The 12,125-nt window shown below is 64.3% G+C and overlaps 2 protein-coding genes across 2 annotated transcripts in view; one reads left to right on the top strand and one right to left on the bottom strand.

Annotated features, from left to right (window-relative positions):
* Nucleotides 1-821: 821 nt before the first annotated feature.
* On the bottom strand, nucleotides 822-10,007 carry INO80E (INO80 complex subunit E). Its single transcript, XM_069735012.1, has 8 exons — nucleotides 9,885-10,007; nucleotides 9,518-9,606; nucleotides 9,382-9,452; nucleotides 2,154-2,206; nucleotides 1,973-2,048; nucleotides 1,789-1,882; nucleotides 1,497-1,625; nucleotides 822-1,421 (listed from the first exon to the last, which is right to left on the bottom strand). The coding sequence occupies exons 2-8, from the start codon at nucleotides 9,599-9,601 to the stop codon at nucleotides 1,209-1,211; spliced, it is 720 nt and encodes a 239-aa protein (XP_069591113.1). The 5' UTR covers nucleotides 9,602-9,606; nucleotides 9,885-10,007; the 3' UTR covers nucleotides 822-1,208.
* The window catches only part of HIRIP3 (HIRA interacting protein 3), a 44,798-nt gene continuing 42,635 nt past the window's right edge, over nucleotides 9,963-12,125 (top strand). The window contains exon 1 of the mRNA XM_069735011.1: nucleotides 9,963-10,237. Coding sequence (XP_069591112.1) covers nucleotides 9,963-10,237 — 275 coding nt within the window. The remainder of the gene's footprint in view (nucleotides 10,238-12,125) is intronic.

Here is a 12,125-nt window from a genome sequence, read left to right as displayed (position 1 = left end):
ATGACACCAAACACACCTCCAGGCTGTGTAAGGGCTATGTGACCAAGAAGGAGAGTGATGATTCCTTCGATGTCACCGTGAAGATCAGTTGTTGAAGTTCCATTTGCTTTCTTAGAGAACACAGAGGCAAAATAGGAATTTAAAAGTTTCTTTCTCGACATCATGTTTGAACACTTCACTCTTTCCATCCTGTAAAAATCCTCTAGCAGTCCGGTGGTAGGGCTTTACACCGCTCCATCTCACAGTCGACATTGTGCTTGGTGATGTACGGTTGCATGCAGTTGCTCGGCAATGATGCCCCCAGTGGGGGCGCAGTATTTGTACCAGAGGTCTGGACTCCAGAGCTTTGGGGTCAGCGTTGACTTTTCTGCCCTCAGCTCTATAACATCACAGGGCCTCCACTTTGTGGCTGTAGTTCTTTCCACTTCTCAGGAATATCACTCACAAGTGATTGGGGGGGAGGGGATCTAGGATGAAATGTCATGGACGGACTTGTTACCCCAGGGGCTCCTATTTCAGGACCGGGCTGGTATCAGGGAGCTCTGCACCACCAGCCGCTGTTACATGGCAGATAGCATGGCGGGGGGAGGTTATACACTGGGAGTGGTGGGCTGTAGGTAACACACAGGGGTCGGAGGATATACAGTGGGGGAAGAGGTTACACAGCAAGGGGTCGGGGGTTATACACTGGGAGTGGTGGGCTGTAGGTAATACACTGGGAGGGGGGGTTGGGAAACGCTATGCACTAAGGGGGCAACTTGTGTCCTTTACTTTTCTCCAGAACCTGCATGTACAATATGGAGGAAATCAGACATCGGCGTCTCGTGTATTTTTTATCTTTATTCAATCATTACAATCACTGATACAGGATTTAATCTTGCTGCAGTGTCACCCTGTCACCACCAGGTGGCACTATAATAAAATTCATAATGAATGGTGCAGGGTGCCGGTCTCCCCTCTCAGGCTCCTTGTAAACGTAGGACCCGGGGCCACAACTCCAAGGTCTTTTAGTATTCATGAGGGATGCGCTCTGCTGCGTTGCAGGGTGGGAGATGTCGGGTTACATGAGACATTGTACATTTCCCACAATGCACTGTGGCACACTCCCAGGGATCGGGGGGCACACTCTGCATTGCTGGGGATTTAGTGGCCCCCGCAGTAGCCGATGCAGCCTACGCTCGCAGTGACAGGCGCACGCTCCCACACTCTTACTCCGGGATGTCTATGACCAGGTCATCCTCCTCGTCCCCGTCCATGGGCCCCTCATCTCCGCTGCCTTCTCCGCCATCGCTGAACATCTGCTGGGGCACGGTGCTTAGGACGGGTGGGGGAGGGGCGTGCTTGCTGGAGGAGGACAGCGGGGGCAGTCCGGATGAGCGGGGGCTGAAGGGCAGGACCCCTGAGGGTGAGCTCAGTGCTATCTGCAGACAGAGGAGAGGTGGTCAGAGCGGGGCGACGGCGGAGGCCACGCTCACACACAGCGGCTCGCACAGTACCTTGGGCTTCCTGGGCTTCACCCCGCGGCTCCTTCGGTCTCTCTTGACTCGCTCAGGTATGGGGGACGTGGAGTTGGGGAGAGGAGCCAGATATTCTGAGGGGAACGGGGTGTAGGGGGGTGAGCTCATCTGATGAAAGAAATCAAGAAATGGGATGAGTGACAGGGAGAAGTCACGTGACAACCCCGCAATATGGCGGCCCCAAACCCCTCCCCCACTCGCCGTGACACTACACCTCCCATCATGCCCTGGCGCAATGTGAAGGTTTCCATCTCTCCGGGCTCGTACTCACCGCACTGAGGTAGGGGCCCCCAGACGTGTGCAGGGATAGGGCCGAGGAGGAGGACGGGGGCGGGGAGGACGGGCCGGCGGAGGGGCTCCTCTTCCTGCGGAGATTAAGAGTAGTCACCACTGCAGAGACCCCCGCCCGCTGCTGGTGGGTAGATCTAAGTATGCGGAGGCTATTCTGGTCTTACCTCTTGGCGGTGGGGGTGCTGGTGTCACGGCCGCCCTCAGTGTCGCTGTTGTCTGAAGACGCTGTCAGATCAGAATCTGCAAGTGAGAAGACTCAGTTACTCCTCCTGGAAGGCGGCAGACCGCTCAGTCCGGCACTGCAGCCTCTGTACACCACCGCTCAAAGCCAGTCCTCAGCCGTACCTGATGAGTCGTCATCGACGTTCTCGTACTGGATGATCCGGTCCAAAAGGAAGCTGAGGAGACAAAGAGAGCGGTGAGGGAGGAGACAAAGAGAGCGGTGAGGGAGGAGACAAAGAGAGCGGTGAGGGAGGAGACAAAGAGAGCGGTGAGGGAGGAGACAAAGAGAGCGGTGAGGGAGGAGACAAAGAGAGCGGTGAGGGAGGAGACAAAGAGAGCGGTGAGGGAGGAGACAAAGAGAGCGGTGAGGGAGGAGACAAAGAGAGCGGTGAGGGAGGAGACAAAGAGAGCGGTGAGGGAGGAGACAAAGAGAGCGGTGAGGGAGGAGACAAAGAGAGCGGTGAGGGAGGAGACAAAGAGAGCGGTGAGGGAGGAGACAAAGAGAGCGGTGAGAAAGGAGACAAAGAGAGCGGTGAGAAAGGAGACAAAGAGAGCGGTGAGAAAGGAGACAAAGAGAGCGGTGAGAAAGGAGACAAAGAGAGCGGTGAGGGAGGAGACAAAGAGAGCGGTGAGGGAGGAGACAGAGAGCGGTGAGGGAGGAGACAAAGAGAGCGGTGAGGGAGGAGACAAAGAGAGCGGTGAGGGAGGAGACAAAGAGAGCGGTGAGAAAGGAGACAAAGAGAGCGGTGAGGGAGGAGACAAAGAGAGCGGTGAGGGAGGAGACAGAGAGCGGTGAGGGAGGAGACAAAGAGAGCGGTGAGGGAGGAGACAAAGAGAGCGGTGAGGGAGGAGACAAAGAGAGCGGTGAGGGAGGAGACAGAGAGCGGTGAGGGAGGAGACAAAGAGCGGTGAGGGAGGAGACAAAGAGAGCGGTGAGGGAGGAGACAAAGAGAGCGGTGAGGGAGGAGACAAAGAGAGCGGTGAGGGAGGAGACAAAGAGAGCGGTGAGGGAGGAGACAGAGAGCGGTGAGGGAGGAGACAAAGAGAGCGGTGAGGGAGGAGACAAAGAGAGCGGTGAGGGAGGAGACAAAGAGAGCGGTGAGGGAGGAGACAAAGAGAGCGGTGAGGGAGGAGACGAGGGGTCAGGGGTCGGGGGGGATGAGGCTGGAGGAAATGGGTGATGCAAGGTGAGGCTGGGGAAAAGGACAACGCGGGGCCAGGGGTGAGGTGAGGCTGGGGATAAGGTGAGGCCGGCAGTGGGGTGAGGCTGGGGGTGAGGTGACGCCGGCGGTGAGGTTGGCGGTGGGGCGAGGCTGTGGTGGGGCGTGGTGAGGTTGGGGATGAGGTGAGGCCGGCGGTGAGGCGCGGTTGGCGGTGGGGGAGGTTGGGGGTGAGGTTGGCGGTGGGGCAAGGCTGGGGGTGAGGTGAGGTTGGTGGTGGGGCGTGGTGAGGTTGGGGATGAGGTGAGGCTGGGGGTGACGTGATGCCGGCGGTGAGGTTGGCGGTGGGGCGAGGTTGGGGGTGAGGCCGGCGGTGGGGCGAGGTTGGGGGTGAGGCCGGCGGTGGGGCGAGGTTGGCGGTGGGGCGAGGTTGGGGGTGAGGTGAGGTCGGCGGTGAGGCGAGGTTGGGGGTGAGGTGAGGTTGGTGGTGGGGCGTGGTGAGGTTGGGGATGAGGTGAGGCTGGGGGTGACGTGATGCCGGCGGTGAGGTTGGTGGTGGGGCGAGGTTGGGGGTGAGGTGAGGCCGGCGGTGGGGCGAGGTTGGGGGTGAGGCCGGCGGTGGGGCGAGGTTGGGGGTGAGGTGAGGCCAGCGGTGGGGCGAGGTTGGGGGTGAGGTGAGGTCGGCGGTGGGGCGAGGTTGGGGGTGGGGTGAGGCTGGCGGTGGGGCGAGGTTGGGGTTGAGGTGAGGCCGGCGGTGGGGCGAGGTTGGGGGTGGGGTGAGGCCGGCGGTGGGGCGAGGTTGGGGGTGGGGTGAGGCAGGCGGTGGGGTGAGGTTAGGCCGGCGGTGAGGTTGGCGGTGGGGTGAGGTTGGGGGTGGGGTGAGGCCGGCGGTGGGGCGAGGTTGGGGGTGAGGTGAGGCCAGCGGTGGGGCGAGGTTGGGGGTGAGGTGAGGCCGGCGGTGGGGCGAGGTGAGGCCGGCGGTGGGGTGAGGCTGGGGATGAGGTGAGGTTAGTGAAGAGGTGAGGCCGGTGGTGAGGTTGGTGGAGAGGCCGGCGGTGAGGTTGGCGGTGAGGTGAGGCTGGGGATGCGGTGAGGCCGGCGGTGAGGTTGGCGGCGAGGCCGGCGGTGAGGTTGGCGGTGAGGTGAGGCCGGCGGTGAGGTGAGGCCAGCGGTGAGGTGAGGCCGGCGGTGAGGTGAGGCCGGCGGTGAGGCTGGGGATGAGGTGAGGCCGGCGGTGAGGTTGGCGGTGAGGTGAGGCCGGCGGTGAGGTTGGCGGTGAGGTGAGGCCGGCGGTGAGGTTGGCGGTGAGGCTGGGGATGAGGTGAGGCCGGCGGTGAGGTTGGCGGTGAGGTGAGGCCGGCGGTGAGGTTGGCGGTGAGGTGAGGCCGGCGGTGAGGTTGGCGGTGAGGCCGGCGGTGAGGTTGGCGGTGAGGCTGGGGATGAGGTGAGGCCGGCGGTGAGGTTAGTGAAGAGGTGAGGCCGGCGGTGGGGTGAGGTTGGTGGAGAGGCCGGAGGTGAGGTTGGTGGAGAGGCCGGCGGTGAGGTGAGGCCGGCGGTGAGGTTGGTGTTGAGGCGAGGCTGGGGATGAGGTGAGGCCGGCGGTGGGGTGAGGCTGGGGATGAGGTGAGGCTGGGGATGAGGTGAGGCTGGGGATGAGGTGAGGCTGGGGATGAGGAGAGGCTGGGGATGAGGAGAGGCTGGGGATGAGGTGAGGCTGGGGATGAGGTGAGGTTGGCGGTGAGGTTGGTGTTGAGGAGAGGCTGGGGATGAGGTGAGGCCGGCGGTGAGGTGAGGCCGGCGGTGAGGTTGGCGGTGAGGTGAGGCCGGCGGTGAGGTTGGCGGTGAGGTGAGGCCGGCGGTGAGGTTGGCGGTGAGGCTGGGGATGAGGTGAGGCCGGCGGTGAGGTTGGCGGTGAGGTTAGTGAAGAGGTGAGGCCGGCGGTGGGGTGAGGTTGGTGGAGAGGCCGGCGGTGAGGTGAGGTTGGTGGAGAGGCCGGCGGTGAGGTGAGGCCGGCGGTGAGGTTGGTGTTGAGGCGAGGCTGGGGATGAGGTGAGGCCGGCGGTGGGGTGAGGCTGGGGATGAGGTGAGGCTGGGGATGAGGTGAGGCTGGGGATGAGGTGAGGCTGGGGATGAGGAGAGGCTGGGGATGAGGAGAGGTTGGCGGTGAGGCCGGCGGTGAGGTTGGTGTTGAGGAGAGGCTGGGGATGAGGCGAGGCCGGCGGTGAGGTGAGGCCGGCGGTGAGGTGAGGCCGGCGGTGAGGTTGGCGGTGAGGTGAGGCCGGCGGTGAGGTTGGCGGTGAGGCTGGGGATGAGGTGAGGCCGGCGGTGAGGTTGGCGGTGAGGTTAGTGAAGAGGTGAGGCCGGCGGTGGGGTGAGGTTGGTGGAGAGGCCGGCGGTGAGGTGAGGCCGGCGGTGAGGTTGGTGTTGAGGCGAGGCTGGGGATGAGGTGAGGTTGGCGGTGAGGTTGGTGTTGAGGAGAGGCTGGGGATGAGGTGAGGCCGGCGGTGAGGTTGGTGTTGAGGTGAGGCTGGGGATGAGGTGAGGTTGGCGGTGAGGCCGGCGGTGAGGTTGGTGTTGAGGAGAGGCTGGGGATGAGGTGAGGCTGGGGATGAGGAGAGGCTGGGGATGAGGAGAGGCTGGGGGTGAGGCCGGCGGTGAGGTTGGTGTTGAGGAGAGGCTGGGGATGAGGAGAGGCTGGGGATGAGGTGAGGCTGGGGATGAGGTGAGGTTGGCGGTGAGGCCGGCGGTGAGGTTGGTGTTGAGGAGAGGCTGGGGATGAGGTGAGGCCGGCCGTGAGGTTGGTGCTGGGGATGAGGTGAGGCCGGCGGTGAGGTTGGCGGTGAGGCTGGGGATGAGGTGAGGCCGGCAGTGAGGTTGGCGGTGAGGTTAGTGAAGAGGTGAGGCCGGCGGTGAGGTTGGTGTTGAGGCGAGGCTGGGGATGAGGTGAGGCCGGCGGTGAGGTTGGCGGTGAGGCTGGGGATGAGGTTAGTGAAGAGGTGAGGCCGGCGGTGAGGTTGGTGTTGAGGAGAGGCTGGGGATGAGGTGAGGCCGGCGGTGAGGTTGGCGGTGAGGTTAGTGAAGAGGTGAGGCCGGCGGTGAGGTTGGTGTTGAGGCGAGGCTGGGGATGAGGTGAGGCCGGCGGTGAGGTTGACGGTGAGGTGAGGCCGGCGGTGAGGTGAGGTTGGCGGTGAGGTGAGGCCGGCGGTGAGGTGAGGCCGGCGGTGAGGTGAGGCCGGCGGTGAGGTTGGCGGTGAGGCTGGGGATGAGGTGAGGCCGGCGGTGAGGTTGGCGGTGAGGTTAGTGAAGAGGTGAGGCCGGCGGTGAGGTTGGTGTTGAGGAGAGGCTGGGGATGAGGTGAGGCCGGCGGTGAGGTTGGTGTTGAGGAGAGGCTGGGGATGAGGTGAGGTTGGCGGTGAGGCCGGCGGTGAGGTTGGTGTTGAGGAGAGGCTGGGGATGAGGAGAGGCTGGGGATGAGGAGAGGCTGGGGATGAGGAGAGGCTGGGGATGAGGAGAGGCTGGGGATGAGGAGAGGCTGGGGATGAGGAGAGGCTGGGGATGAGGAGAGGCTGGGGATGAGGAGAGGCTGGGGATGAGGAGAGGCTGGGGATGAGGAGAGGCTGGGGATGAGGAGAGGCTGGGGATGAGGAGAGGCTGGGGATGAGGAGAGGCTGGGGATGAGGAGAGGCTGGGGATGAGGAGAGGCTGGGGATGAGGAGAGGCTGGGGATGAGGAGAGGCTGGGGATGAGGAGAGGCTGGGGATGAGGAGAGGCTGGGGATGAGGAGAGGCTGGGGATGAGGAGAGGCTGGGGATGAGGTGAGGCTGGGGATGAGGTGAGGCCGGCGGTGAGGAGAGGCTGGGGATGAGGTGAGGCTGGGGATGAGGTGAGGTTGGTGTTGAGGAGAGGCTGGGGATGAGGTGAGGTTGGTGGAGAGGCCGGCGGTGAGGTGAGGCCGGCGGGGAGGTTGGTGTTGAGGAGAGGCTGGGGATGAGGTGAGGCTGGGGATGAGGTGAGGTTGGCGGTGAGGCCGGCGGTGAGGTTGGTGTTGAGGCGAGGCTGGGGATGAGGTGAGGCTGGGGATGAGGTGAGGCCGGCGGTGAGGAGAGGCCGGCGGTGAGGAGAGGCCGGGGATGAGGAGAGGCTGGGGATGAGGAGAGGCTGGGGATGAGGAGAGGCTGGGGATGAGGAGAGGCTGGGGATGAGGAGAGGCTGGGGATGAGGAGAGGCTGGGGATGAGGAGAGGCTGGGGATGAGGAGAGGCTGGGGATGAGGAGAGGCTGGGGATGAGGTGAGGCTGGTGTTGAGGAGAGGCTGGGGATGAGGTGAGGCCGGCGGTGAGGTTGGCGGTGAGGTGAGGTTGGCGGTGAGGTGAGGACGGCGGTGAGGTTGGCGGTGAGGTGAGGCCGGCGGTGAGGTGAGGTTGGCGGTGAGGTGAGGCCGGCGGTGAGGCTGGGGATGAGGTGAGGCTGGGGATGAGGTGAGGCCGGCGGTGAGGAGAGGCTGGGGATGAGGTGAGGCTGGGGATGAGGTGAGGCCGGCGGTGAGGTTGGTGTTGAGGAGAGGCTGGGGATGAGGTGAGGCTGGGGATGAGGTGAGGCCGGCGGTGAGGAGAGGCTGGGGATGAGGTGAGGCTGGGGATGAGGTGAGGCCGGCGGTGAGGTTGGTGTTGAGGAGAGGCTGGGGATGAGGAGAGGCTGGGGATGAGGTGAGGCTGGGGATGAGGTGAGGCCGGCGGTGAGGAGAGGCTGGGGATGAGGTGAGGCTGGGGATGAGGTGAGGCCGGCGGTGAGGTTGGTGTTGAGGAGAGGCTGGGGATGAGGAGAGGCTGGGGATGAGGTGAGGCTGGGGATGAGGTGAGGTTGGTGTTGAGGAGAGGCTGGGGATGAGGAGAGGCTGGGGATGAGGTGAGGCCGGCGGTGAGGTTGGTGTTGAGGAGAGGCCGGCGGTGGGGTGAGGTTGGTGTTGAGGAGAGGCCGGCGGTGGGGTGAGGTTGGTGTTGAGGAGAGGCTGGGGATGAGGTGAGGTTGGTGGAGAGGCCGGCGGGGAGGTTGGTGTTGAGGAGAGGCTGGGGATGAGGTGAGGCCGGCGGTGAGGTGAGGCTGGGGATGAGGTGAGGCCGGCGGTGAGGAGAGGCTGGGGATGAGGTGAGGCCGGCGGTGAGGAGAGGCTGGGGATGAGGAGAGGCTGGGGATGAGGAGAGGCTGGGGATGAGGAGAGGCTGGGGATGAGGAGAGGCTGGGGATGAGGTGAGGTTGGCGGTGAGGTGAGGCTGGGGATGAGGTGAGGCCGGCGGTGAGGAGAGGCTGGGGATGAGGAGAGGTTGGTGTTGAGGAGAGGCTGGGGATGAGGTGAGGCCGGCGGTGAGGAGAGGCTGGGGATGAGGTGAGGCCGGCGGTGAGGTGAGGCTGGGGATGAGGTGAGGCCGGCGGTGAGGAGAGGCTGGGGATGAGGAGAGGCTGGGGATGAGGTGAGGCCGGCGGTGAGGAGAGGCTGGGGATGAGGTGAGGCCGGCGGTGAGGAGAGGCTGGGGATGAGGTGAGGCCGGCGGTGAGGAGAGGCTGGGGATGAGGTGAGGCCGGCGGTGAGGTGAGGCTGGGGATGAGGTGAGGCCGGCGGTGAGGAGAGGCTGGGGATGAGGAGAGGCTGGGGATGAGGTGAGGCCGGCGGTGAGGTTGGTGTTGAGGAGAGGCTGGGGATGAGGTGAGGAGAGGCTGGGGATGAGGAGAGGCTGGGGATGAGGTGAGGCCGGCGGTGAGGTTGGTGTTGAGGAGAGGCTGGGGATGAGGTGAGGAGAGGCTGGGGATGAGGAGAGGCTGGGGATGAGGTGAGGCCGGCGGTGAGGTTGGTGTTGAGGAGAGGCTGGGGATGAGGTGAGGCCGGCGGTGAGGAGAGGCTGGGGATGAGGAGAGGCCGGCGGTGAGGAGAGGCTGGGGATGAGGAGAGGCTGGGGATGAGGAGAGGCTGGGGATGAGGAGAGGCTGGGGATGAGGAGAGGCTGGGGATGAGGAGAGGCCGGCGGTGAGGAGAGGCTGGGGATGAGGAGAGGCTGGGGATGAGGAGAGGCCGGCGGTGAGGCTGGGGATGAGGTGAGGCCGGCGGTGGGGTGAGGCTGGGGATGAGGTGAGGCCGGCGGTGAGGTTGGCGGAGAGGCCGTCGGTGATTTCGGTCGTGACCCCGCGCCCCCCTCTCACCTCTTGTCCCGGGACACCCTCAGCAGCTTCTTCTGCGCCCTCCGCAGCTCCTCCTGGAAGCATTCTTGCTCCTAGACACAGAACACATGAGCGCTGCAGACCTCCCCGCCGCCCCCCGGACACCGCCCGCACTCACATAGATCAGGAACTTGAGCTTGCGCTTCAGGTTCTTGTAGCGCCTCTTGTAGTCCTCCGCCTCCCCGCCCGCCGGACCGTTCATCCTCACTGCAAAACATACAAAGAAACAGTCAACAATCAGCAGCAAGACCACTGCAGGAAGGAGAGGGTTAACCAAACACGCGCTGCGGTCATGTGTTGTCAGCAGCCAATAAGAGCCGAGCTCTCATCTCTGGAGAATGAAAGCCGGGGTCCCATTGGTTGCTGTTACCAGCTGAGAGAACAAACATCTCGACCAACTCTAGTCGCCCTTTCCGTTCAGAACAGATGAAGCACGCTGGGACTTGTGGTTCCTCTGACTGTCACTCATTGTAACGGAGTCTTACCTCTCCGCGTTCACAAGGGCAGACCCCGCCCCGTCACTGTGATAACATGACGTCACTTCCCGTGAGTCCACATTACATATGCGTCGTGCCGCCATGAGTGACACTGAGAACCTCCGACAAAATGGCGGCCGCCCTGTGACGCAGGGAGCGCAGTTGCTGGTCCTCCAATCAGAAGCCCGAAGTCTAAAGCCTCCTAGTATCGACCAATCAAAAATCAGCAGACGGGTCCGGACCAATGAGAGGTGGGGGCGGAGCCTGGTGGCGGAGGTGCGGAGTTTAAACATGGCGGGAGATGTGGAGCGCGATATGCGGCTCTTCACCCGGGAGCTCTTCCAGCAGAGCCCGGATCTGAGGTGAGAGCGGAGCGCGGGCGGCGGAGCGAGGACGTCATCCTCATCACCGTGCGGCCTCTCCTGGGGGTGACGTCACTGCGTGCGGCCTATAGTACCGAGGGGTGACGTCACTGCGTGCGGCCTGTACTGAGGGTGACGTCACTGCGCGCGGCCTGTACTGAGGGTGACGTCACTGCGTGCGGCCTGTACTGAGGGGTGACGTCCCTGCGTGCGGCCTGTACTGAGGGTGACGTCCCTGCGTGCGGCCTATAGTACCGAGGGGTGACGTCACTGCGTGCGGCCTGTACTGAGGGTGACGTCACTGCGCGCGGCCTGTACTGAGGGTGACGTCACTGCGTGCGGCCTGTACTGAGGGGTGACGTCACTGCGTGCGGCCTGTACTGAGGGTGACGTCACTGCGTGCGGCCTGTACTGAGGGGTGACGTCACTGCGTGCGGCCTGTACTGAGGGTGACGTCACTGCGTGCGGCCTGTACTGAGGGGTGACGTCACTGCGCGCGGCCTGTACAGAGGGGTGACGTCACTGCGTGCGGCCTGTACTGAGGGGTGACGTCACTGCGTGCGGCCTGTACTGAGGGGCGACGTCACTGCGTGCGGCCTGTACTGAGGGTGACGTCCCTGCGTGCGGCCTGTACTGAGGGGTGACGTCCCTGCGTGCGGCCTGTACTGAGGGTGACGTCCCTGCGTGCGGCCTGTACTGAGGGGTGACGTCCCTGCGTGCGGCCTGTACTGAGGGTGACGTCACTGTGCGGCCTGTACTGAGGGGCGACGTCACTGCGTGCGGCCTGTACTGAGGGGCGACGTCACTGCGTGCGGCCTGTACTGAGGGGCGACGTCACTGCGTGCGGCCTGTACTGGGGGTGACGTCACTGCGTGCGGCCTGTACTGAGGGGCGACGTCACTGCGTGCGGCCTGTACTGAGGGGCGACGTCACTGCGTGCGGCCTGTACTGGGGGTGACGTCACTGCGTGCGGCCTGTACTGAGGGGTGACGTCACTGCGTGCGGCCTGTACTGAGGGGTGACGTCCCTGCGTGCGGCCTGTACTGAGGGGTGACGTCCCTGCGTGCGGCCTGTACTGAGGGTGACGTCCCTGCGTGCGGCCTGTACTGAGGGGTGACGTCCCTGCGTGCGGCCTGTACTGAGGGTGACGTCACTGTGCGGCCTGTACTGAGGGGCGACGTCACTGCGTGCGGCCTGTACTGAGGGGCGACGTCACTGCGTGCGGCCTGTACTGAGGGGCGACGTCACTGCGTGCGGCCTGTACTGAGGGGCGACGTCACTGCGTGCGGCCTGTACTGAGGGGCGACGTCACTGCGTGCGGCCTGTACTGAGGGGCGTCGTCACTGCGTGCGGCCTGTACTGAGGGGCGACGTCACTGCGTGCGGCCTGTACTGAGGGGCGACGTCATTGCGTGCGGCCTGTACTGAGGGGCGACGTCACTGCGTGCGGCCTGTACTGAGGGGTGACGTCACTGCGTGCGGCCTGTACTGAGGGGTGACGTCACTGCGTGCGGCCTGTACTGAGGGGTGACGTCACTGCGTGCGGCCTGTACTGAGGGGTGACGTCACTGCGTGCGGCCTGTACTGAGGGGCGACGTCACTGCGTGCGGCCTGTACTGAGGGGCGACGTCACTGCGTGCGGCCTGTACTGAGGGGCGACGTCACTGCGTGCGGCCTGTACTGAGGGGCGACGTCACTGCGTGCGGCCTGTACTGAGGGGCGACGTCACTGCGTGCGGCCTGTACTGAGGGGCGACGTCACTGCGTGCGGCCTGTACTGAGGGGCGACGTCACTGCGTGCGGCCTGTACTGAGGGGCGACGTCACTGCGTGCGGCCTGTACTGAGGGGCGACGTCACTGCGTGCGGCCTGTACTGAGGGGCGACGTCAC

This window comes from Ranitomeya imitator, chromosome 7 (genome assembly GCF_032444005.1).
Source record: "Ranitomeya imitator isolate aRanImi1 chromosome 7, aRanImi1.pri, whole genome shotgun sequence".
NCBI classification, from domain to species: domain Eukaryota; kingdom Metazoa; phylum Chordata; class Amphibia; order Anura; family Dendrobatidae; genus Ranitomeya; species Ranitomeya imitator.
This window is presented reverse-complemented; position numbering and strand designations above follow the sequence as displayed.

What these genes read in the sequence shown, in the direction of transcription:
- INO80E (XM_069735012.1), bottom strand. Translation starts at nt 9,601, where the DNA reads ATGAACGGTCCGGCGGGCGGGGAGGCGGAGGACTACAAGAGGCGCTAC. An exon ending in AGCTCAAGTTCCTGATCTAT is followed by an intron (nt 9,453 to 9,517) that starts GTGAGTGCGGGC and finishes TTCTGTGTCTAG; the next exon opens with GAGCAAGAATGCTTCCAGGA. An exon ending in AGGGTGTCCCGGGACAAGAG is followed by an intron (nt 2,207 to 9,381) that starts GTGAGAGGGGGG and finishes TTGTCTCCTCAG; the next exon opens with CTTCCTTTTGGACCGGATCA.